General features: G+C 41.2%; 1 protein-coding gene across 3 annotated transcripts in view; it reads right to left on the bottom strand.

Annotated features, from left to right (window-relative positions):
• VPS13A (vacuolar protein sorting 13 homolog A) overlaps positions 1 to 22,626 on the bottom strand; it is a 489,236-nt gene that overhangs the window by 98,153 nt on the left and 368,457 nt on the right. For all 3 annotated transcript variants that reach the window (XM_033927056.1, XM_033927035.1, XM_033927045.1), the window contains 3 exons: positions 14,827 to 14,972; positions 14,643 to 14,724; positions 5,113 to 5,226 (listed from right to left, as the gene is read on the bottom strand). In XM_033927056.1, the coding sequence (XP_033782947.1) occupies positions 5,113 to 5,226; positions 14,643 to 14,724; positions 14,827 to 14,972 (342 nt within the window). The remainder of the gene's footprint in view (positions 1 to 5,112; positions 5,227 to 14,642; positions 14,725 to 14,826; positions 14,973 to 22,626) is intronic.

Below are 22,626 nucleotides of genomic sequence, written 5' to 3'. Positions count from 1 at the left end.
CCAAGATACAGCCACAAACTACATATGCACTTCCTTCCAAGTGATATAGGGATCCCAGATCTTATAGAAAGGGGTCAGACAATTCAATTTCAAGGAAGTCAGTTTAGTCATCAAAAATATATAGTCCAATTTGCGGCAAATAGCCTCTGGGGCAGGAATACAAGGTTTCCTCCACTCCCGGGCCAGGACCAATTGGGCATCCACGAAAACAGAGGAGACCAGTTTATATACTCTGGGTCGAATCCCCCACCAGACATAAATTAAACAAACAGTATTCTGCACGCTCTGGATATTTCACCCCAGTAATTTGAAAGGACAAGGCAAGAACTGAACTCCAATAAGAGCCCAACTTAGGACAGGTCCACCAAATATGATACACCACTTTCACGCCAACATTCACCTTCGCCCAGGTGGCACTAAGACCTGAGTCTAACTGGGGTGCAGTACCAACGAAACAACATTTTGTGTCCATTCTCATTTAAATGCAATCACTGTGGTGCTTTAATTCCAAGACATACTATTTGGAGGCTTAAGGCTTGCCCCATCTGTCTTCAACTTGCCAGTATTAAGGAGGAGCTCTGCAAACTTAAACAGGAATTGAATACAATTAAAGCAGCTTCCATCACTCCACAAAATCATACCAACTTACCACCTCTACCTCAAAGAATAAAACAGCCCAGGAATAAATGGGTCACAGTAGGCTCAGGAAGACTGCGACATGTAACACAGAAACATCCACCTTCACTAATATTACCTCTACAGAATTCCTTCGCTCCACTAGTGCACTGCGATACTCAGGAAAACAGAAGGGAGGTGGGACTGGAACCAATGAAGGAAACTCAAGAGAACAAGAGCACCCTAAGTACAAATAAAAAAGCCAAAAACAGAAAACTATTACTGTTGGGGGATTCCATCATCAGAGGCATTAACCTTGGAACACAGGGCGAGGAGTCCAAAATAGTGAAATGTCTTCCAGGATCCTCAGCTACCAGGAGTTCCAGGCAAATACTGACTATAATTAAGGAAGAAACTAAGGATTTTAACACTGATGTTGTTATCCATCTGGGAACAAATGACCTGGCCAACAACTCCACACTTGCAGCACAGAAAGCTTTTCGGGAGCTTGGTGAGGGCGTGAAACCTTTTGTAAAGACTTTAGCTTTTTCTGAAATACTGCCTGCATATGGAAAAGGAGAGCAAAGAATGAAAAACACAGAGGACTTTAATAGATGGCTCAGAGCCTGGTGTCATCAAGAAGGCTTCAGGTACATAGGAGGATGGGGAAATACATGGAAGGACAAGAAGCTATATTGCACTGATGGGCTACATATTACTACAGCAGGAAAAAGAAACCTTGCAGAGAAATTTAGACAATATTTTTCCAGGCATTTAAACTAGAAGGTGGGGGTGGTGTATGTACGAAGGACAATTATAGAGACCACCCCCGGCAAAAGAAAAGATGTGATAGTAGTAAAGGCTGCAACATAAGCAATATCAGCAACTCATTTCTTAGTATTGCAACGGAAAGTGAAACGACACAAAAATCCATACGAAAAAGGAGATTATTGCTGAAAAATAGCTGGAAAGCGATGACCACAAATGCTCGCAGTCTAAGCAACAAAGTTCATGATCTGCAAGCCCTGATATTAGAGGCAGATCTAGATATTGTTGCTATCACAGAGACATGGTTCAGTGAATCACATGGATGGGATGCAAACATACCGGGATATAATCTTTTTAGGAAGGACAGAGATGGTCATAAAGGTGGAGGAGTAGCTCTCTATGTAAAGATCAATATCCAAGCGACCGAAATGCAAGGGACCTGGGGAGAGGAAGAAGCGATATGGATTGCTCTGAAAAGAGAAGATGGAACTTCTATCTACGTGGGTGTAGTCTACAGACCTCCGACTCAATCGCAGCAAATTGATAAGGATCTGATTGTGGATATCCAAAAGTTTGGAAGGAAAGAGGAGGTTCTGCTGTTGGGAGATTTCAACCTGCCGGATGCGGACTGGAATGTTCCGTCTGCGGAATCGGAAAGAAGTAGGGAGATTGTGGATGCCTTTCAAGAGGCTCTGCTCAGACAAATGGTGACGGAACCCACAAGGGAAAAAGCGATATTGGATCTGGTCCTCACAAATGGAGAGAGTATCTCTAATGTTCGAGTGGGTGCTCACCTGGGTAGTAGCGATCATCAAACGGTTTGGTTTGATATAACGGCTAAAGTGGAGAGCGGCCGCACGATACTTAAAGTCCTAGATTTCAAACGTACGGACTTTAATGCAATGGGAAAGTACCTGAAGAAAGAGCTGTTAGGATGGGAGGACATAAGAGAAGTGGAAAGACAGTGGTCTAAGCTGAAAGGAGTGATAAAAATGGCTACGGACCTTTATGTGAAGAAAATCAATAAAAACAAAAGAAAAAGGAAGCCGATATGGTTCTCCAACCTAGTGGCTGAGAAAATAAAGGCGAAAGAGTTGGCGTTCATGAAATATAAAAAAACCCAAGAAGAGGAGAGCAGAAAAGACTACAGGGTGAAACTGAAAGAAGCCAAGAGAGAGATACGTTTGGCGAAGGCACAGGCGGAAGAACAAATGGCTAAAAATGTAAAAAAGGGAGATAAAAATTTTTTCAGATATATTAGTGAAAGGAGGAAGATAAAAAATGGAATTGCTAGGCTAAAAGATGCTGGGAACAAATATGTGGAGAGTGATGAGGAGAAAGCAAATGTGCTAAACAAATACTTCTGTTCTGTGTTCACAGAAGAAAATCCTGGAGAAGGACCGAGATTGTCCGGCAAAGTTACACGAGAAAATGGAGTAGATTCTGCGCCGTTCACGGAGGAGGGTGTTTATGAGCAACTTGAAAAACTGAAGGTGGACAAAGCGATGGGACCAGACGGGATCCATCCCAGGATACTAAGGGAACTCAGAGAGGTTCTGGCGAGTCCTATTAAAGACTTGTTCAACAAATCTCTGGAGACGGGAGTGATTCCTGGGGATTGGAGGAGAGCGGATGTGGTCCCTATTCATAAAAGTGGTCACAGGGATGAAGCAGGAAACTACAGGCCGGTGAGCCTCACTTCAGTTGTTGGAAAAATAATGGAAGTGTTGCTGAAAGAAAGGATAGTGTATTTCCTTGAATCTAATGGGTTATAGGATCCGAGGCAACATGGCTTTACAAAAGGTAAATCGTGCCAAAGAACCTGATTGAATTTTTTGATTGGGTGACCAGAGAGCTGGATCGAGGACATATGCTAGATGTAATTTATTTGGATTTCAGCAAAGCCTTTGATACAGTTCCTCATAGGAGGCTGTTGAACAAACTTGAAGGGCTGAAGTTAGGACCCAAAGTGGTGAACTGGGTCAGAAACTGGCTGTCGGACAGACGCCAGAGGGTGGTGGTTAATGGAAGTCGCTCGAAGGAAGGAAAGGTGACTAGTGGAGTCCCTCAGGGTTCGGTACTGGGGCCAATCCTGTTCAATATGTATGTAAGTGACATTGCTGAAGGGTTAGAAGGAAAAGTGTGCCTTTTTGCAGATGATACCAAGATTTGTAACAGAGTAGACACCGAAGAGGGAGTGGAAAATATGAAAAAGGATCTGCAAAAGTTAGAGGAATGGTCTAATGCCTGGCAACTAAAATTCAATGCAAAGAAATGCAGAGTAATGCATTTGGGGATTAATAATAGGAAGGAACCGTATATGCTGGGAGGAGAGAAGCTGATATGCACGGACGGGGAGAGGGACCTTGGGGTGATAGTGTCCGAAGATCTAAAGGCGAAAAAACAGTGTGACAAGGCAGTGGCTGCTGCCAGAAGGATTCTGGGCTGTATAAAGAGAGGCGTAGTCAGTAGAAGAAAGAAGGTGTTGATGCCCCTGTACAGGTCATTGGTGAGGCCCCACTTGGAGTATTGTTTTCAGTTTTGGAGACCGTATCTGGCGAAAGACGTAAGAAGACTTGAGGCGGTCCAGAGGAGGGCGATGAAAATGATAGGAGGCTTGCACCAGAAGATATGAGGAGAGACTGGAAGCCCTGAATATGTATACCCTAGAGGAAAGGAGAGACAGGGGAGATATGATTCAGACGTTCAAATACTTAAAGGGTATTAACGTAGAACAAAATCTTTTCCAGAGAAAGGAAAATGGTAAAACCAGAGGACATAATTTGAGGTTGAGGGGTGGTAGATTCAGGGGCAATGTTAGGAAATTCTACTTTACGGAGAGGGTGGTGGATGCCTGGAATGCGCTCCCGAGAGAGGTGGTGGAGAGTAAAACTGTGACTGAGTTCAAAGAAGCGTGGGATGAACACAGAAGATTTAGAATCAGAAAATAATATTAAAGATTGAACTAGGCCAGTTACTGGGCAGACTTGTACGGTCTGTGTCTGTGCATGGCCGTTTGGAGGAGGATGGGCAGGGGAGGGCTTCAATGGCTGGGAGGGTGTAGATGGGCTGGAGTAAGTCTTAACAGAGATTTCGGCAGTTGGAACCCAAGCACAGTACCGGGTAAAGCTTTGGATTCTCGCCCAGAAATAGCTAAGAAGAAAAAAAAAAAAATTAAAAAATTTTAAATTGAATCAGGTTGGGCAGACTGGATGGACCATTCGGGTCTTTATCTGCCGTCATCTACTATGTTACTATGTTACTATGTTAAATGGCTAGCAACCGAGACCTTGAGTAAATGAGAAAGAACACTAAGCCACTGCTTAGAGGTAAAGGTAAGCTGAAGATCCTGCTCCCATCGCTCCCTATATGGAGCGACTGGATCAGAGAAAGCTAATAAAGCCAAATACAATCTAGAGACAGCTCCCCTACCACCATCACCACTCAGCACCTTTTCCAGATTGGTTTCCTCAAGAACCAACGCATCCCGCACATGACTATTAAAAAAGGTGCGTATCTGAATGCAGCGAAAGGAATCAACTTGCTATACTTATCTTTTTAGTCATCACGGTGACACAATCTGGGAGGCATGAGTGGCTACTTATAACAATACAGATTAAATCTGCAGCACAAGTTATGATCCCAGATCTAGCCTACAGTATAATTGTGCAGGACAGGCGATGCCAAAATCCACAAAATGGCAGCGTTTAGACAGCAGGAAAAACGTACCTGGTAAGGTTCATAGAAAAAAGCTTCAACTCCTGTAGACAAGTCTCTAAAAAATCCAAATGGATTACCCAAAACATCCAATCCAAGAATAAGAACATACATTTGTTTAATGGCCTAAAAGAAAAATAAATAGAAAAAGTGTTAATTATAACAATCACTGAATATAATTTTGTTAATTCACACTGAACAAAGAACAGGTGACTAGCTATTTCTGCAAGGTATGTAGCATTGTCCATTTACAAACACACATGAAAGCTAAAATGTAAAAAATGTAAATTATATATTAAAAAGATATTAAAAAGATCTCAGGAAAATGGCATTAAATATCTGAGCAATAAATATCACATAGTTGCCTCATCTTTATTAACAGACTATCAAAAACTCTCAATACCATATTTGCCAAATAATTTTCTTTTTAAAAAAATCTTTTATTAATTTTCAAATATTAACAGTGCAATACACAGGTATAAGAACATAACAAGTCAAGAAAAGCACATTCAACTTACAGATATTCAAAATCAATCATTTTATCCCACCCACCCAATAATTATTAATCAATAACATAAATGTATATACTCTTCCAATAACCTACACTTATTTAAAATAATACAATAGCACAATCTCTCCCCCTCCCTCCCACCCTGGATGTGTAAGGAAAAGGCCCAGAAATTAATGACTATTTATAACAATACAGATGAAATTTTCAGCACAGGTTATGATCCCTGACCAAAAAACTCTTACGATTCAATCTATTATAAAAAAAAGTTATACAAAAAATGAAAAGCACATATTCACTGTATCTCCTCCAAATCCCTCACAGAGGCCCCCATTACACAAAATGCTGCCTCAGGTGTGCTGTCTTATCTCTCACTATTGCCATTGTCTGCTCTTCCTTAGTTTTATCCAATTATATCAACTTCCAGTCTTTCCAAATGGACTGATCAGGAATCTTCGTTCAAATATGAACAGCCAATCAATATACTCCATTCAAACAGCAACCACCTGTTCACCTCTTTTTTTCTTAGCCTGGGAATGATTGGAAACTCTGTCCACAATACTAGTGGTTTTACAACTATGGGTCTGTTTTACAAAGCCGCGCTAGCCCGGAAGCCCTTTAAATCTTTATGGGCTTCGGGGCCGTTACCGCGGAGCAGCACTAGCGCGGCTTTGTGAAACAGGCCCTATATTTTGGAATCAAACAGAAAAAAAAATCTGGAAAATCAAACAAAGTAATAGCTCTATGGTATCAAGGATTTAACATTATTTCCCTAGATCTTTTAATATCCTACAAAAACCTATTAATATATAATTAACAGTACAAAAAACAAAAATAAAGTGTCTTAAGTTCATAAACCTTTATTAACCATATTGGCTTTGAAGAAAATTGAAGCCATTTTAGATTGATATATTATACATCTCTATCTATGTATATAAACACATGTAAGAAATATACCTATTTACATATGCCTGTAATTTTTATACAGAATTATGCATAAACCCTCTGAAGGTGTTATATAGACATAAGGCAAAGTTGCTTATCACAGACAGACAATCCTTACGCATGTGACTCATGAGTTCCAACAGCTGCTAAGTACGAAAAGCTGTTTTCTGGATATATGCAAGTTTTTATTTTACAAGAATTCTACCCAACATAAGAAATATTTTGCAGTGAATATCATAAACCTTATGAAGACCTTTTAGTGCAAATTTCATATATCCTATGGCTATCTATAAAGGCAGTCTGTTTCCAGTATAAACTCATTTTTTTTTTTTTAAAAAGTACTTTACAGGTTTTGGAATTTACCTTTTTAATTTCTAGAGCTTTCTGACATGCTCTGCTGAGTAAGATAAGACTAAGATGGATCAGAGCAATACATCTGATATACTACCTTTCTGTGATACAACCAAAGTGGTTAATACATTATATACAGGTACTTTTTCTGTCCCTGGTGGATTCACAGTCAAAGGGGTATATGTACTAAAGGCCCGTCAACCCTAGAGCGTGCTAAGTGTGCATGAAAATGCTTACCGCAAAGCTTATTAAAGTGTTTTTCACTAGGTAAGCTTTTTGTGCATACTAAGCATGCAGTATTTATATTTTTGTATTTATTTTTTGGGAGGGGCATGTCGGGGCAGAAATGGGTGTGGACATTTGAGAGTACTCTGATTAATGCAGCATAATGCAGGAGCCCTTACTACCTCCTAAATAGAAGTGGTTAGTACTCCAGTGCCAATTTTTGGCACATGACCTGAAAAAGAAATACTTCAAAATTCCCTGTTTCTTGGGCACTTTAGAAATGGGCTTAGGGTGTGGGGAAAATCCTGCATTAACACAGGCTAAGCCCATTTACTAGTACACTTTAGTAGACATACCCTGTGCTTTTATTTCTGGGGCAAGAGGGTTAAGGTGGCTTGCCCAGGATCATGAGGGGCTGCAGTGGGAACTGAACCCGGTTCCCCTGGGTCTTGGCTCACTGTACTAACCATTTAGACTATTCCTCCAGGCAGAACACCCTGTGCTACAGTGAGCTTGAAGAATATCAATTCCATGGGGATACTTTTGTGAGGATTGATCCCCTATTGTTCTCCGAGAACAAATGTTACAGATAAGCAACTCTGCTTTTTCTTATTTCTAAACTTCTATTATGCCAATCTAAATGGCTTTACCTTGGCAAACTTGATGTACTGGTAAGGCGACCAAACCCCTCATTGGAGTCTTACAAGATTGTAGGATAGCTTGAAAATCTTTGCTGCCTGTTGGGGTAGCCGCTTCATTCAGGCATATAAATAGCCAATCTATCTGCCAGTACTTTAGTATAGATTTTACAATCATAGTTTATTAAGGAAATTGGTCTATAATTTTTTGGAAAAAGCGGGTCTCTTCCTGGCTTCGGGAATGTAATAATAGTGGCCTCAGTAAAAGAGCCTGCGGACATACTAGAGTCAATGAAGGAGCAATCTAACTAACAGTTTAGGTGTCAAAATGTCCACATGGGCCTTATAAAATTCTTAAATTCACTTGCACAACACACAAGGTAACTTATGTCAGCTAAATAAACTACATCAAAAATCTACTCTGACAAAATAGACTCTCGGGAGAGTAGGCTTCACTTAAATTAAACAAACCTTTTAACCAAATCAAGCCTCAGAGTTACAGGCCCGGCCAGGAACGCCAGAGCTATAGCTGAATACAGAGGTTCTGGCATTCCTGGCTGGGCCTGTAGCTCGTTTTGGTTAAAAGGTTTGTTTAACTTAGGTGGAGCCTACTCTCCTGAGTGTCTAAGTTATTTTGTCAGAGCAGGTTTTTGATGTACCTTATAAAATTCTCCCATATATCCGTCACTACTGGGCACCTTATGTGGTTTAAGACGCTTAATAGTCCTACTGATCTCCTGCATAGTCAAGGGAAGATTTAGGTGTTTCTGTTGTTCTGGGCTCAAGGTAGGGGCTGCTATAGATTTTAAAAAGGACTGGATGTCATCCTGTGATGGTGTCATCCACTTAGTGTATAATTGTTCATAAAAGTGAAAAAATTGTCCCGCAATTTCTGATGGTTTAGTAACTAGCCGAGTGCCATCTTTAAGGGCTGTGATTGTAAAAGCTTTTTGTTTACGCTTGAGATAGTTGGCTAACAGACGCCCATCCTTATTACAGCCTTCATAATATATGGTACTTTGCTTATAAAAAAACATGCTCGCTTTCTCAGTGAAAATCTGATTATAATAAAATTTGAGTTTCTGTAGTTGGGTCTTGAGTAACAGTGTAGGTGTACGAAGGTAGGTCTGTTCCACAGATTTTATACTGGTTTCTAAATCTCTGATAAGTGTCCATTGCTGTTTATTTTTCCAAGCTGTATAAGAAATCAGCTCATCCATTAAAAACGCTTTATAAGTGCACCAAATGACATGATATGGAAGATCCGGAGAGTCATTGAAGCCAAAGTAGTCCTCAGTCCACAGGAGAAAGTGAGAATGAAACTCCGGATCCTCCAGAAGGGCTGCATTGAAGCGCCAGGCTGGAGTAGGGCGCTCGGGTGAGGGAAAGGACAGAGTTAGCGTGATACAGGAGTGATCAGAGATATGCTTAGGCTTATTAGTGGCATTGGAGACTGAAGAAATCAAAGACTGGGAGAGAAAGAAATAATCTATCCTCGAAAAGGTGTCATGTGGAATAGAGTGAAACGTGTAATCAAGAGAATTAGGGTGCCAGACATCTATGAGAGATGCCAGACATCTGTGAGAGCTGCCTCCTGAATCAAGTAGCACGTGCTTTGGGTAGTCTGTAAAACACATGTGATTTCCGGTCTAAACAAAAATCAGAAATTAAACTGAAATCCCCCCCCCCCGAATAATATGATCCGAAGAAGTGTTGATACCTGCACCAAAAGATCTTTATTCGGACCATATACATTGATAAAGGTATATTTACTAGTATTAATTAGCAATGTGATCATTACCCATCTACCTGAGATAAAATTGAATAGGAAAACTTGCATGACAAAAGAATAGCTACACCCTCCTTGCGACTTTGAGCTGGCGAATATACACTATCCCACACCCACTTTCTTTGCAATTTCCTAGATTCACTACTGGTTAAGTGGGTTTCCTGCATAAAAACAATGGATGCCCCCAAATATTTGAAAGCAACTTATTACGTTTTGTCGGATGTGTTATCCCCTTCACATTCAGAGATACAACTTTGTGATCACCCATCAGCCCCCCCAAAAAAACACATGATATTGAGATTACATTGCAGCTCCCAAATAGAAACAATCTGTAAGATATATGAAAAACAGAATGATGGTGGCTCTGCCCAGTACCTGATACAAAATCAGCAAAGCACAGTATCATTTACACCCCATTCCATCCCATAAAACTCACCCCAGATAATCAAACCAACCCCTCCCCCACCCACCAGCCAGAAACATGAACACCTGGTGCTCTCTAGAAGGGGTGAAAGACCAGAGGAGGACCACCAATCTAACTCCCATTCCCCACCCTCAGAAAACCTGAACTATAAACCAGTATGTCTGAAACACTCCTAACTCAACAAGAGACTCATTATCTTTACATTCAACAAAAATCCCACACAGCATACAGCCCTCTGAGAAGGCAATCATACTGGGGACTGGCAGAATCAGAGTAGTGGTTTTGTTTCGATAGGTGATTTTCATCCGTGCTAGCGCCAAAAGTCTGTAGTGGGCCTCTAATGCTTTCAGACGGGGTCATAAAGCAAGAAACTGATGATGCTTGTCAGCCATTTCTTTAGTGTAATCAGCGGCGATGAAAATACATTGACCTGCAAAGCTTTCATTTTGGCTAAAATCTGTTCCTCTTGTGGAAAACGCAACACTAAACTTGGTAGTTGAGAGCCCTGAGGCATGCGCAAAGGCTCACGGTGGACCTGTTCGATTTCAAAAGGGCACTCAAATGCTAGTTGTAAAACTTTCGGGATCCATTATTCAAAAAAGTGCACCGGATCATCGCCCTCCGATCTTTCATAGAGACCGGAGATTCTTAAGTTATTTCTTCAACTACGGTTCCCGTAGTACTCACAAATAGTCTCCAGCTGTTCAATGGACTTGTGATCCGCTTTCTGCCGTGTTGCCACCTCATCTAATTGCTGATATTTCTTTTCCATTGCCGAGAGTCAGGTATCCACCGTTGACATTTTGGTGGTCAGATGAGTGATTTCTGTCTTAATATTCTTGATGTCCGTCTGACTTTCCGTTACTAACACAGTGCCCCTAAGGGAAACAATCGGGCGCCCTGTGGGGTCATTTACAATTTAACATTAACCCTCTCTCTTAAACATTATATTCCTAAGAACTATTATTTGTTCAGTATGTGAGGAGTTCTTGAGTATGGGTTTTGTAGCTTGGTAGTTACAATGGCATATAGTAGTGCTGCCCGATTCAGAGAAAAATATTTTGATTTGATTCACTTTTAATGAAACAGCTTTTTAAAGTTTAAACATTTTATTTAACCAAGGCAATATCATGTCAAAAATAGGAACATCCAAACTATAACATAGCTTTAAAATTAGTTAGAAACATGGATTAAATTTATTACATTTTTCAGTTTTATTTAGAAATATTAGTTTGTCAGCTTGGGCTGGCTTCCGACAACTCCACCGAGCAGCAATTATTTGATCTGCTGCAGAGAGTATTCTTTCTGAAGGAACAGAAGTTGCTGGCGAACATAGAAACTTCTGAGCAAGCTGGCTTAGTAAAGGTAGCTTCTCTTGTCTGTCATGCCAGTATGTAAATACATCACCATCAGTTTCCAAGGGTTCTTCAAGTTTATAGCATGCAAGCTCTGCATTGCATTGGAGGCTGATTTCACCATTGTCTTGATGGTAGTCTAGCTTTAATGGCAGCCACATTGGTATTTTTTGCTCAACTATCTACTCAAACAACATTTTTGCTATTTACTTTCATTGTACTTAGACTATTATTCAGTAGAAAAAATTTAGTTTGTTCAATAAATCCTGTCTGGACATTGGACTTATAAGTGAATGTTCTGCTTGATTGAACAAGCTAAATTTTTTTCTACTGAATAATAGTCTAAGTACAATGAAAGTAAATAGCAAAAATGTTGTTTGAGTAGATAATTAAGCAAATTTCTGATAGCCTACAGAAATGATTCTCAGCTTCCCCAGCCCCCTGCTGATTTTCAGCTTCACCAGCCCCAAAGACAATCATCCCTCAAGTTTCACCAGCCCCCTTGCCGATTCAGTTCATAGTCTAAAGCGCAAGAGGACAAAGGTGCGCCGACAACCGAGCACGGACAACTGAGCGCAGGACTTCATCGCGCCAAAAAAACCCCTTATTTTAAAGGCTCCGACGGGGGGTGATGGAGGGGACCCCCCCACACTTTCCTTAATAGAGATCGCGCTGGTGTTGTGGGGGGTTTGGGGGTGTTGTAACCCCCCTCAATGTACTGGAAACTTAACTTTTCCTCTGTTTTTTAGGGAAAAAGTTAAGTTTTCAGTATAATGTGGGGGGTTACACCTCCCACACCCCCCAACATGGCAGCATGAGGCAGCGCGATCCCTATTAAGTAGAGTGGGGGGTTCCCCCCCACCCCACCCCCGTCAGAGCCCTTTAAAATACAGGTTTTCTTCGGCGTGATTAAGCCCTGCACTCAGTTGTCCACGCTCGGTTGTCGGCACGCCTTTGTCCTCGCGCATTTTTGACCCGTCACCGCTGATTCTTAGCTTCACCAGCCCCCCTGCTCAAATCTCAGCTTCACCAGCCCCCCCTTGCTTGAATCTCAGCTTCACCAGCCCCCTGCCAATTCTCAGCTTCACCAGCCCCACTGCTCAATTCATATACTTAAAGGACTGTGGATGTGGAATCGCGGGGAAGAGAGGAGAAATGCGCGAAGGAGAGAGCCAGCCAAAAACAGCCTTTGCTGCTGCCGATGCCGATCTGCATGAGGTCCGCTCGATGTAACTTCCGGTTTCGCAAAACAGGAAATTACATTAGATGGGAACGACTCCGACGGCCGGCGGCAGAGAGAAAGCCTAAACGGGTCTTGGGGCTGAATCAGTGAGTCCGGTTTTTCAAAAAAACAAACCGATTCGAATCGATTCACCTGATTCGAATCGGTGAACCGATTCGAATCGTGAATCGGGCAGCATTAGCATGTAGTACTGACACTTTGCCCCCTGGCGAGGAATACTGGCAAGTCTTGGGCAGTTGCCCATCCTGCTGTCCATTTTGATGGCCCTATTGGGGTTGCTATTGGCCCTGGTTTACCTTTACAGCCCTGCTATGTAGTTTATCAGAACTATATCTGAGAGTGTGGCAGAGGGTTTAGAGCTATAGCCTCAACAACCTGAGCTTGGAGGTACAAACCCACACTGCTCCTTGTGACCTTGGGCAAGTCTCTTGGTCCCCCATTGCCCCAAGTATATTAGACAGACCATGAGCCTGCTGAGACAGACAGGGAAAAAAAATGCTTAAGTACCTGAATAAGTCCATGTAAACTGTTCTGAGCTCCCCTGGGAGAATGGTATAGAAAATTGAATAAATAAATACTACTAATACACAAGCTCTCAAAATTCTGCTGAATTACTAAACTGGAAACAACCCCTTCCTCCAAATCTTCCATTCTCAAAATGATTTAGTGCATGCTATTTGCTTCATGTTTTAAAGGAAATCATGTTATATTATGTGCAATCTTATATCCCACTGAATCCTCTCAAATCAGAGTTCTAAGTGGGTTACAAGCAACATATAGATACATAGATTATACATAGAATCATATATGCTACATAGTTATTCATGTTACATAAAATTATACCTGTAATGTAAGATAAGGCATCTAAAACAGTAAGTAACCTCTTCTTTTTAAAGTTCAATCTTTATTGATTTTAAATCCAAACAGAGAGGTGCATCACACAAACCCAACAGCCATACAGTTCAAATAACAGGCACCAACAAGAAGCGAATCCCCTTAATATACTCTACAGAGTATGCATACACTCCTCTCCCACCCTTCCCCCCACCTATCCTATCCTAAATATTCTACAGTCTGACAGAGGGAATAATCAAATTAAGTCCTAAAACAAGCTTCTGACATGGGAATTTTACTAACTTGGAACATGAGGCATTACTGGCCAGACATGAGGCATTACTGGCCAGGTATCCTGCAAACAACGGGATGGTTCGTTAAACTAGAGTGAGCTTGGATGGCAACTCCAGCAGTTGGAACCTAGCACAGTATTAGATGGACTTTACAGTGTATGGCCCAGATATGTCAAAGAAAAGAGACAAGTTACTTTAATCATGTATTTTTAATGAGTATAACTAATGGGCAGACTGGATAGACCATTCAGGTCTTTATCTGCCGTCATTTACTATGTTAGTACCACTGAGATGCGTTTCAACTGTTCAGCAATTTCACCCATATTATCATCCGAGGTCAGCACATAGGGCTCCTTAGATAGCAATGGAGATCTTGCTTTGGGCATTTAGCACTGCCAGTCAGCCCAAAAGCCACCTCAATTTTCCCTGCTTTTGTGTTAGGCATCATGCCTCTCGAAAGTGCTCTGATGCTAAAGGATAGGAGTTCTTAGTTGTTTTCCGAGGACGAGGAATGGAGCAGATCAGTTATGCCTCCATCTTGACTGGGCTCTCTAGCACCCCCCCCCCCATCTGCCTTTTTATTAACAGGTGGTCCAGAGTGGGGGAACCCTTCCCCTTCCTCATCTGTTTCTCAATAAGAATACTGGTTCTTTCACAATATTCTCAGGGAGAGGTGGGTTAGGAAATTGGATGGATATCCAGCATTTTAAACATGAGGTCTGTTTCTTCCTGAAACTGAAAAGAAATGGCCTCAGCCATTTTATTCACAAATCAGTGAATTTACGATTTTGAAAAAGCAGAATGCGACAAAAATGTACAAGGGTGTATAAACTTTTAAAAGCCATTGTATGTATCTATACGTATACAAACATACATCTGCACATATAAACAACTCTATTTATATTCTATTAAAACACAAGACCACTTTCACACTAACCTGTTTAGAGTAATGTCTAATGACTTCCCACTGCAATTGTTGTGAGGTGCAGAACTGATTTTCAAGCTCAAAATAAGCCAGTCTACAAAAGATAAATAGACACCACAAATAAGAACTTGCTGCTGCAAAGAAAAGCAAACTATATGCATGTGATTTACAATGTGAACAAAGATCTTCAACATACTTAAAGACAACATCTTGTACATCTGTAAGGGTAGCACCAATACTTTTCAGCAGAAGGTTTACAGACTGCAGAGGAATTAATTCTGATTGTCTCTCTTGCTTGTTGCTATCTTCACCACTGGAGCTGAGTGAAAAACTTAAATGTAGCTGTAAGATAAAGAATTTGAAAACTAAAGTTAAAACATGATTGAAAAGTAAAGGCATAGTTGGAAAATAAGACATTCAAATACCTCAAAAGTAAAAACAAAACAAAAACAAACAACCCCCAGTGCATAACAAGCATTCAATGGAAAGTAAATTCTAGGACAAGAAATTATGTACTATTTGGTCTACCATGTTTATGGCAGCATTTCAGCCACGTTTTTTAATGCTGCATATTTTCCTATAACTTTGGATTTTATACCTTTGATGCAGGCGTTGTGCAAAAACATGTCTCTGTTTAATTTTGATTTTTTAAAGATATTTAGATGGAATTCATCAACAGGCACATTACTTAGTGTGTTGATGAATTCCCTGCTTAGTTCCATCGCTTTTTGAATTTGATATTTTTGTCATGTGTATTACTATAATGTGGTCTTCCTTGGTGTTTTTGTTTTAATAAAGTGATTTTATATTTTTACTGTAATTTATCATTGTCATCATAACCTCAACTTTTTGGGTCGCTTGCTTCTCTTCGGTACAGGGTTTGCTCTTCTATTTTCACATGGAGCACTCTTACGTATCCTCAAACAGTTCCGTGCAGAAACCAGCAATACCCTAACGCAAACATTTAACTGTGCTTGGGAGGGGGGGGAGAGGAGACGGACACTGGATCAAGATCTATCATCTGAAACTCTTCTCCAACTTAGTCTGTAAGTCTTTGTTTGAAACAATTGCAGGAAGGTTGCCCTCTCATGTAGGACTCTTACTTTTTCATTCTTTGGTTCTCTCCCAATTAGATTACTGCAACTCTATAAAGACCAATTAATAAGTTCCAAATTCACCTACAGAATGGTTGATTGGTACCAGGAGGCTTGATAGATGATCCCTCTTAATGGAGGAGTGCTGGCTCCCTATTGCCTTCCAAATTGTATTCAAGTTTCTTTCATTTGCTCATAATATTTTATGAACATAACAACATAATTGCTGCTGCTGGGTCAGACCAGTGGTCCATTATGCCTAGCAGTCCTCTCACACGGTGGCCCGTAGGTCAAAGAGTCTAGCCTTACCTGCGTACTTTCTGGTTCAGCAGGGACTTGTCTAACTTTGTCTTGAATCCCTGGAGGGTGTTTTCCCCTATAACTGTCTCCGGAAGAGCGTTCCAGTTTTCCACCACTTTCTGGGTGAAGAACTTCCTTATGTTTGTATGGAATCTATCCCCTTTTAACTTTAGAGAGTGCCCTCTTGTTCTCCGTACCCTGGAGAGGGTGAACAACCTGTCCTTATCTACTTGAATGTTTTGATCATGTCCCCTCACAATCTCCTCTGTCTGAGGGAGAAGAGGCCCAGTTTCTCTAATCTTTCGCTGTATGGCAACTCCTCCAGCCCCAAAACCATCTTAGTCGCTCTTCTCTGGACCCTTTCAAGTAGTATCGTGTCCTTCTTCATGTACGGCGACCAGTGCTGGACGCAGTACTCCAGGTGAGGGCGCACCATGGACCAGTACAGCGGCATGATAATCTTCTCCGATCTGTTCGTGATCCCCTTCTTTATCATTCCTAGCATTCTATTCACCCTTTTCGCCGCCGCACATTGTGTGGACGGCTTCATCGATTTGTCAATCAGAACTCCCAAGTCTCTTTCCTGGGAAGCCTCTTCAAGTACCGTCCCGGACATCCTGTATTCGTGCATGAGATTTTTGTTACTGACATGCATCACTTTACACTTATCTATGTTGAACCTCATCTGCCATGTTGAAGCCCATTCCTTGAGCCTGCTTATGTCACGTTGCAGATCTTCGCAATCCCCCTGTGTCTTCACTACTCTGAATAACTTCGTATCGTCCGCAAATTTAATCACTCCACTTGTCGTACCTATGTCCAGATCGTTTATAAAGATGTTGACGAGCACGAGTCCAAGCACCGAGCCCTGCGGCACCCTACTGGGGATGCTCTTTCAGTCCGAGTATTGTCCATTTTCCCCCACTCTCTGTTTCCTATGCTCAAGCCAGTTTTTAATCTACATATTTCATCCTCGATTCCATGGCTCGCAATTTCCCGAAGTAGTCATTCATACGGAACCTTGTCAAACGTCTTCTGAAAATCCAGATATGCAATGTTGACCGGGTCGCCCTTGTCTATCTGCCTGTTTACTCCCTCGAATAAGTGCAACAAGTTTGTCAAACAAGATCTGCTTTTGCTGAAACCGTGCTGGCTGGTCCTCATCAGACCGTGTCCGTCAAGGTGATCAATGATGCGATCCTCTATCAGCGCCTCTACCATCTTTCCCGGTACCGAGATCAGACTCACCGGTCTGTAGTTTCCCGGGTCTCCCCGCGAACCTTTTTTGAAGATCGGCATTACATTCGCCACCTTCCAGTCCTCCGGAATCTTTCCTAATTTGTTCGACAGATTGGCTATTAGCTGAAGCAGTTCAGCTATAATCCCTATCATTGAATTGCCTTTATTTATTTATTTAATTTTTTAGCCCGTCCTCCCAAAGGAGCCCAGAACGGGTTACAAAGTACATCCATAATAATCCATAATTTCTTTATGGCACTTTCATACCTTATACCCTATCATGTACACTATGCTCTGCACATCAGAATCTTGACAGTACCTTCTCATCCATGTATGTTTGGATGTCATTCAATCTTTAATTCAGTGCAATTGCTCCTATGATCTGAAATAACTTAATACATAATATCTGATTGGAAACTCTGAAGTTAAAGTTCAGGATGCTGAAAACATTTTATGATGGTGCAAGATTTTGGTGATCCTTAGGTTCAGGCAAGGTTTGTTTTTAGCACATTCTTAAATTACAGTTAGTTTATTTATGGTTCTAGGTAAGTCCGGTTCTACAGTAGCTCATCATCTGCATAGATGTAAAGCTGAGTATCCATTGACTGAGGGGCCAGATGCAGAAAGCTACTGTGGGGGTTACAGCATGCCCTTAATGAGCAGTTTACCTGTTTGTTAATGGCTGCTCTCTGCTAAAAGAATTTCTGCACGCTGCAGTAAATTTAGGTGCACAATATATTAAAATGCTTGCTAAAGAGCTGATCAGCTATCTCATAGCATGCAGAGCTATGCACCGATATTTACTGCAAGGATTCAATGCCATGAACTTATGACCAGGTCCGAGACTGGTGTAGTGCCCCCACAGTCTACATCGGCCCCATCTCCTACCCCTCTGTGACACCGTTTCATACCATGAAATCATCTGACCTGGTTCTCTCAACCCACCCAACTCTTACCCTGGCCCTCCCTAGATTCCACACCTCTTAATGCCTCTGGTGCTGTCATTTCCAAAATGGTGGTAACTCTGCCCTGCCCGGTGCATTCCAGGATGCATTGGTCAGGGTCAGTTTGCCATATAAAGCAATTTCTCCCTTGTATAGAAAACTGGCCATACCAGTGCATCCTCAGGATGCACCTTACAAGGCAGGACCTGACATTTTGAGAATGATGCCAGAGGTAGGAGTAAGTGGGCATCGTGCGCCTACCTCATTAAGAGTTACAGGGTTTGAAGGAGGGGACTGGCTAATGGCCAGGTGTAGGGGGGGTTAATGCCACTAGACAAGAGAATTTTTTAAAAAAGGGATAAAGGAGTAATGGAGGAGATACCCTAGATACCAAAGATTGTTGGGGGAAGGGGTGCCACTAGATGCTGTTTGGCAGTTGAAATGAGACAGAAAAAATGCCTACAGTTTTTTTTTTTAACATCAGGTGTGGATGCTATTCAAAAGTGTCATCTTAGAAGCCTAGATGAGATATATGCTACGTATTAATAAAAAAGGTGAAAGAGGTCCAAATGACAGCAGCATGCTTAAAAAACATGGTGAAGGAACCTATTAGAGCTAAAAGAACATTCTTCAGAAAAAGGAAGAAAGATCCAATTGAAGATGATAGAAAACAGAATAAAGAATAGCAAATCAAATGCAAAAGGCTAATAAGGAAGGCAAAGAGACTTTCAAAGAAGATTGGGTTGAAGGCAAAAACACATGATAAAAACTTTTTTAGGTATACTAGAAGTGAGAAGCTGGTAAGAGAGTCAAGTTGGACTGCTAGATGACCGAGGAGTAAAAGGGGCACTAAAGGAAGACAAGTCCATAGTAGAGATACTAAATTAATTCTCTGCATTGGTCTTTGCTGAGGAAGATATGAGGGGGAGATATCAGTGCCAGAAATGTTATTCAAAGCTGATGAGTCAGAGAAACTGAAAAATCTCTGTAAACCTGAAGATGTGATGGTGCTATTTGATAAATTAAAGAGAAGCAAATTGACTGGTCCAGATGGTGTACATCCCAGGGTACTGACAGAACTGAAAAATGAACTTGCAGAGCTATTATTATGTAATTTATCTTTACAATCAAGTAAAAATATAAAATAACGCCAATTCTTAAAAAGGGTTCCAGAGGTGATATGGGAAATTATAAACAGATGAGTCCAATATCGGTGCCAAGTAAAATGGTAGAGATGATAAAGAACAAAATTACTGAGCATATACATAGGCATGAATTAATGAGACAAAGCCAACATAGATTTAGTCAAGGGTAATTTTGCCTCACCAATCTACTACATTTCTTTGAAGGAATGAATGAACATGTTTGACAATATTGCGTATCTGGATTTTCAAAAAGAATTTGACAAAGTACCTCATGAACGGCTCCTGAGGAAATTAGAAAATCATGGGATAGGAGGTAGCATCCTACTATGGATCAAGAACTGGTTAAAAGAAAACAGAGAATAGAATTAAATGATCAATATTGTCAATGGAGAGGGTTAGATAGTGGGATTCTGTAAGGGTATGTGCTGGGACTGCTGCTTTTTAAAATACTTATAAATGATCTAGAGATGGGAATAACTAGTGTGGTAATTAAGATCTTACGAGACTGGGAATTCAAATGGCAAATTACATTCAGGGCTCCTTTTACAAAGCTGCGCTAGGGCCTTAATGCACAGAATAGCACGTGTTAAATTGCAGCACGCGCTAGGCGCTACCGCCTCCTTTTGAGCAGGCGGTAGATTTCTGGCTAGCGCGCGCTAATCCGGTGCGTGCATTAAAACCGCTAGTGCAGCTTTGTAAAAGGAGCCCTTAATGTGAGCAAGTGCAAAGTGATGCATGTAAGAAAGAGGAACCCAAACCATAGCTACATGATGCAAGGTTCCAACAAGGAGTCACCACCCAAGAAAACCATCTAGGTGTCTTCAATGGTACATTGAAACCCTTTGCTCAGTGTGTAGCGGCGGCTAAGAAAGCAAATAGAATGTTAGGAACTATTATGAAAACAATGGAAAACAAAATTAAGATTATGCCTTTGTATTGCTTCATGGTGTGACTCTGCCTTAAACACTGGCCACCCCATTTCAAAAAAAAAATATAGTGGAATTACAAAATGTATAGAGAAGGGAAATGAAAAGGGATGGAAGGACCTCCCTATGAGAAAAGGCTGGTTAAAATCACAGGCTCGTGAGTACAAGTAAAGTAAAAAAATAAAAAAGCAAGGACAGCAAGCGCATGTGCAGACTATCTACAGGCAAAGAAGATGGTCTGTGCATAAGTCGAGATCGTTCAGTAGCGATCTGTGCGGTTGGTGGGAGGCGTTCCTCCGATCGCCCCTATTTGAATATTGTCCCGTCGTGAACTGGTTGGCTGAAAACAAATCAGTCATGATCGGGCAGGTTAGTGAATTGGGCTGTAAGTTCTATTGTGGTTCGCTTCATTCTTAAATTACAAAAAATGTGTAGTATTAAAAGTCTCCGACGAATCAGAAATCACAAATTGTCATTCTGGAGTCCCTCAAGGCTATTGCCTTTCTGCCATTTTGCTCAACATTTTCTTAATTCTATTTTACAGGTTGTTGAATTGTCTGGATCTTACTTTTATACTGTATGCAGATAATATTCAATTTTTGGTGGACACTGATGGGAACATTGATGATACTTTTTGTGTGTTAACATTCTCTTTCAATACAATTAATCAACAGCTATATGTGAATCATCTCAAACAGAATGTTGTGAAACAAAACACTTTTGTTATCAAGTTATCACAATGGTAATGTATCAAGTGAATTTATAAGCAATGGGTTAATGACTCCCATGGTTAACTCTGCGTAATCTAGGAGTAATTTTTGATTCATCACTCTCTATGAAGTTAGAAGTCAACAATACAATTAAATGTTGATTAGATATAGGGCGGAGCCTGCGACATATGAAGGTGGCAGCCTAACTGCACTCCTGCTCAAGAATTCTAAACCAACATTGTATTGAATTAGTGGGAGAAGCCTGAAATCAGCATACTGTATATTGCTTGTGATAATGGCAGCTTCAAAACAGAATAAATTAGAAAATGCATTTTGGTCACAAGGCAATGGTATGGTAAGAGACCGAAACAAAATCTTATGACACCTTTGAAAGCATCACAGAGAGCTTCAGGAGGTAATTGAGCCAGTAATGAGGGAATTGGCAGTTATTAAAGGCATGATTTAGGAGACCTCATAGAAACATAGAAACATAGAAATAGACGGCAGATAATGCGGAGACTTGAGTCGGTGCAAAGAATGGCCACCCGGATGGTCTCGGGACTCAAGGATCTTCCGTACGAAAAACGGCTTGACAAATTACAGCTATACTCACTCGAGGAGCGCAGAGAGAGGGGAGACATGATCAAAACTTTCAAGTATCTTACGGGCCGAATCGAGGCGGAGGAAGATATCTTCTTTTTCAAGGGTCCCACGACAACAAGAAGGCATCCGTTGAAAATCAGCATCGATCACGGCTTTACAACAACAAGTAATAAACATCTCTACTCAAATCTGACAGAAAAAATGGAGAGCGTCTTGTCTGTTTTAGAGAATTCTGTTACAGAAAGGAACTTTCCGAGATTAAAGTTTGAATTGCTTCAAAAAGAGCTGGAAGATATGGGAAATCGCTGCCGTCAAAATAATCTGAGAATACTGGGAATTCCGGAGGGAGCTGAAGGAAGTAACCCTTCTCAGTGTATTGAAGAGTTAATTCCTCGAGTCTTAGCTGTGGCTCTAGACTGCTTGCTGCGTCACGTGCAAGCCATGGAGATCATAGGAAAAGTGCGTATTGTGCCACATTTTGATAAACGTACTGCAAAGCGCCACAAGCAATTTCTGAATTGTGGCCTCAATTAAAGGCTTTGGGGGCATGGTACGGGTTGTTCTTCCCTGCTATTATGAAAATCAGGTATAACAACATGTGCCATTTTGAGAAGCCTGAAGATCTTATAGAATTCATTAAAAGTGTGGAGAGAGAGACATGCCAGCACATTCAAGATCTGGTCTGAAGGGAGCCATGTTTGCAATGCCTGTGAGCACAGAGATTAAATGCTGATCACAGCCCAGGAAGCCCTGATGCAGCTTAGCGAAATGCTGGCTGGCTATAGTCAGCTTTGGCTGAGCAGACTTGCCACAAGAACAGCAGTGTGTATGAAAGACACATGGGCCTCATCCAGCACAGCGCTGGGAAAGATAAGTGTTTATCATAACAGTATTAGTAACATTATATACTGGCACACAATCCAGACGCAGTCCAATTACATTAGGGGAAAGCAATTTTATGGTCGTTCCCGACAGCTGTTCTTTAGGAGTTTAGAGTAGGGCTCCCAGCGCATGTGGATGGAAATTTATTGAAAT

Source organism: Geotrypetes seraphini, chromosome 1 (assembly GCF_902459505.1).
Source record: "Geotrypetes seraphini chromosome 1, aGeoSer1.1, whole genome shotgun sequence".
In the NCBI taxonomy this organism is placed as follows: Eukaryota; Metazoa; Chordata; class Amphibia; order Gymnophiona; family Dermophiidae; genus Geotrypetes; species Geotrypetes seraphini.
This window is presented reverse-complemented; position numbering and strand designations above follow the sequence as displayed.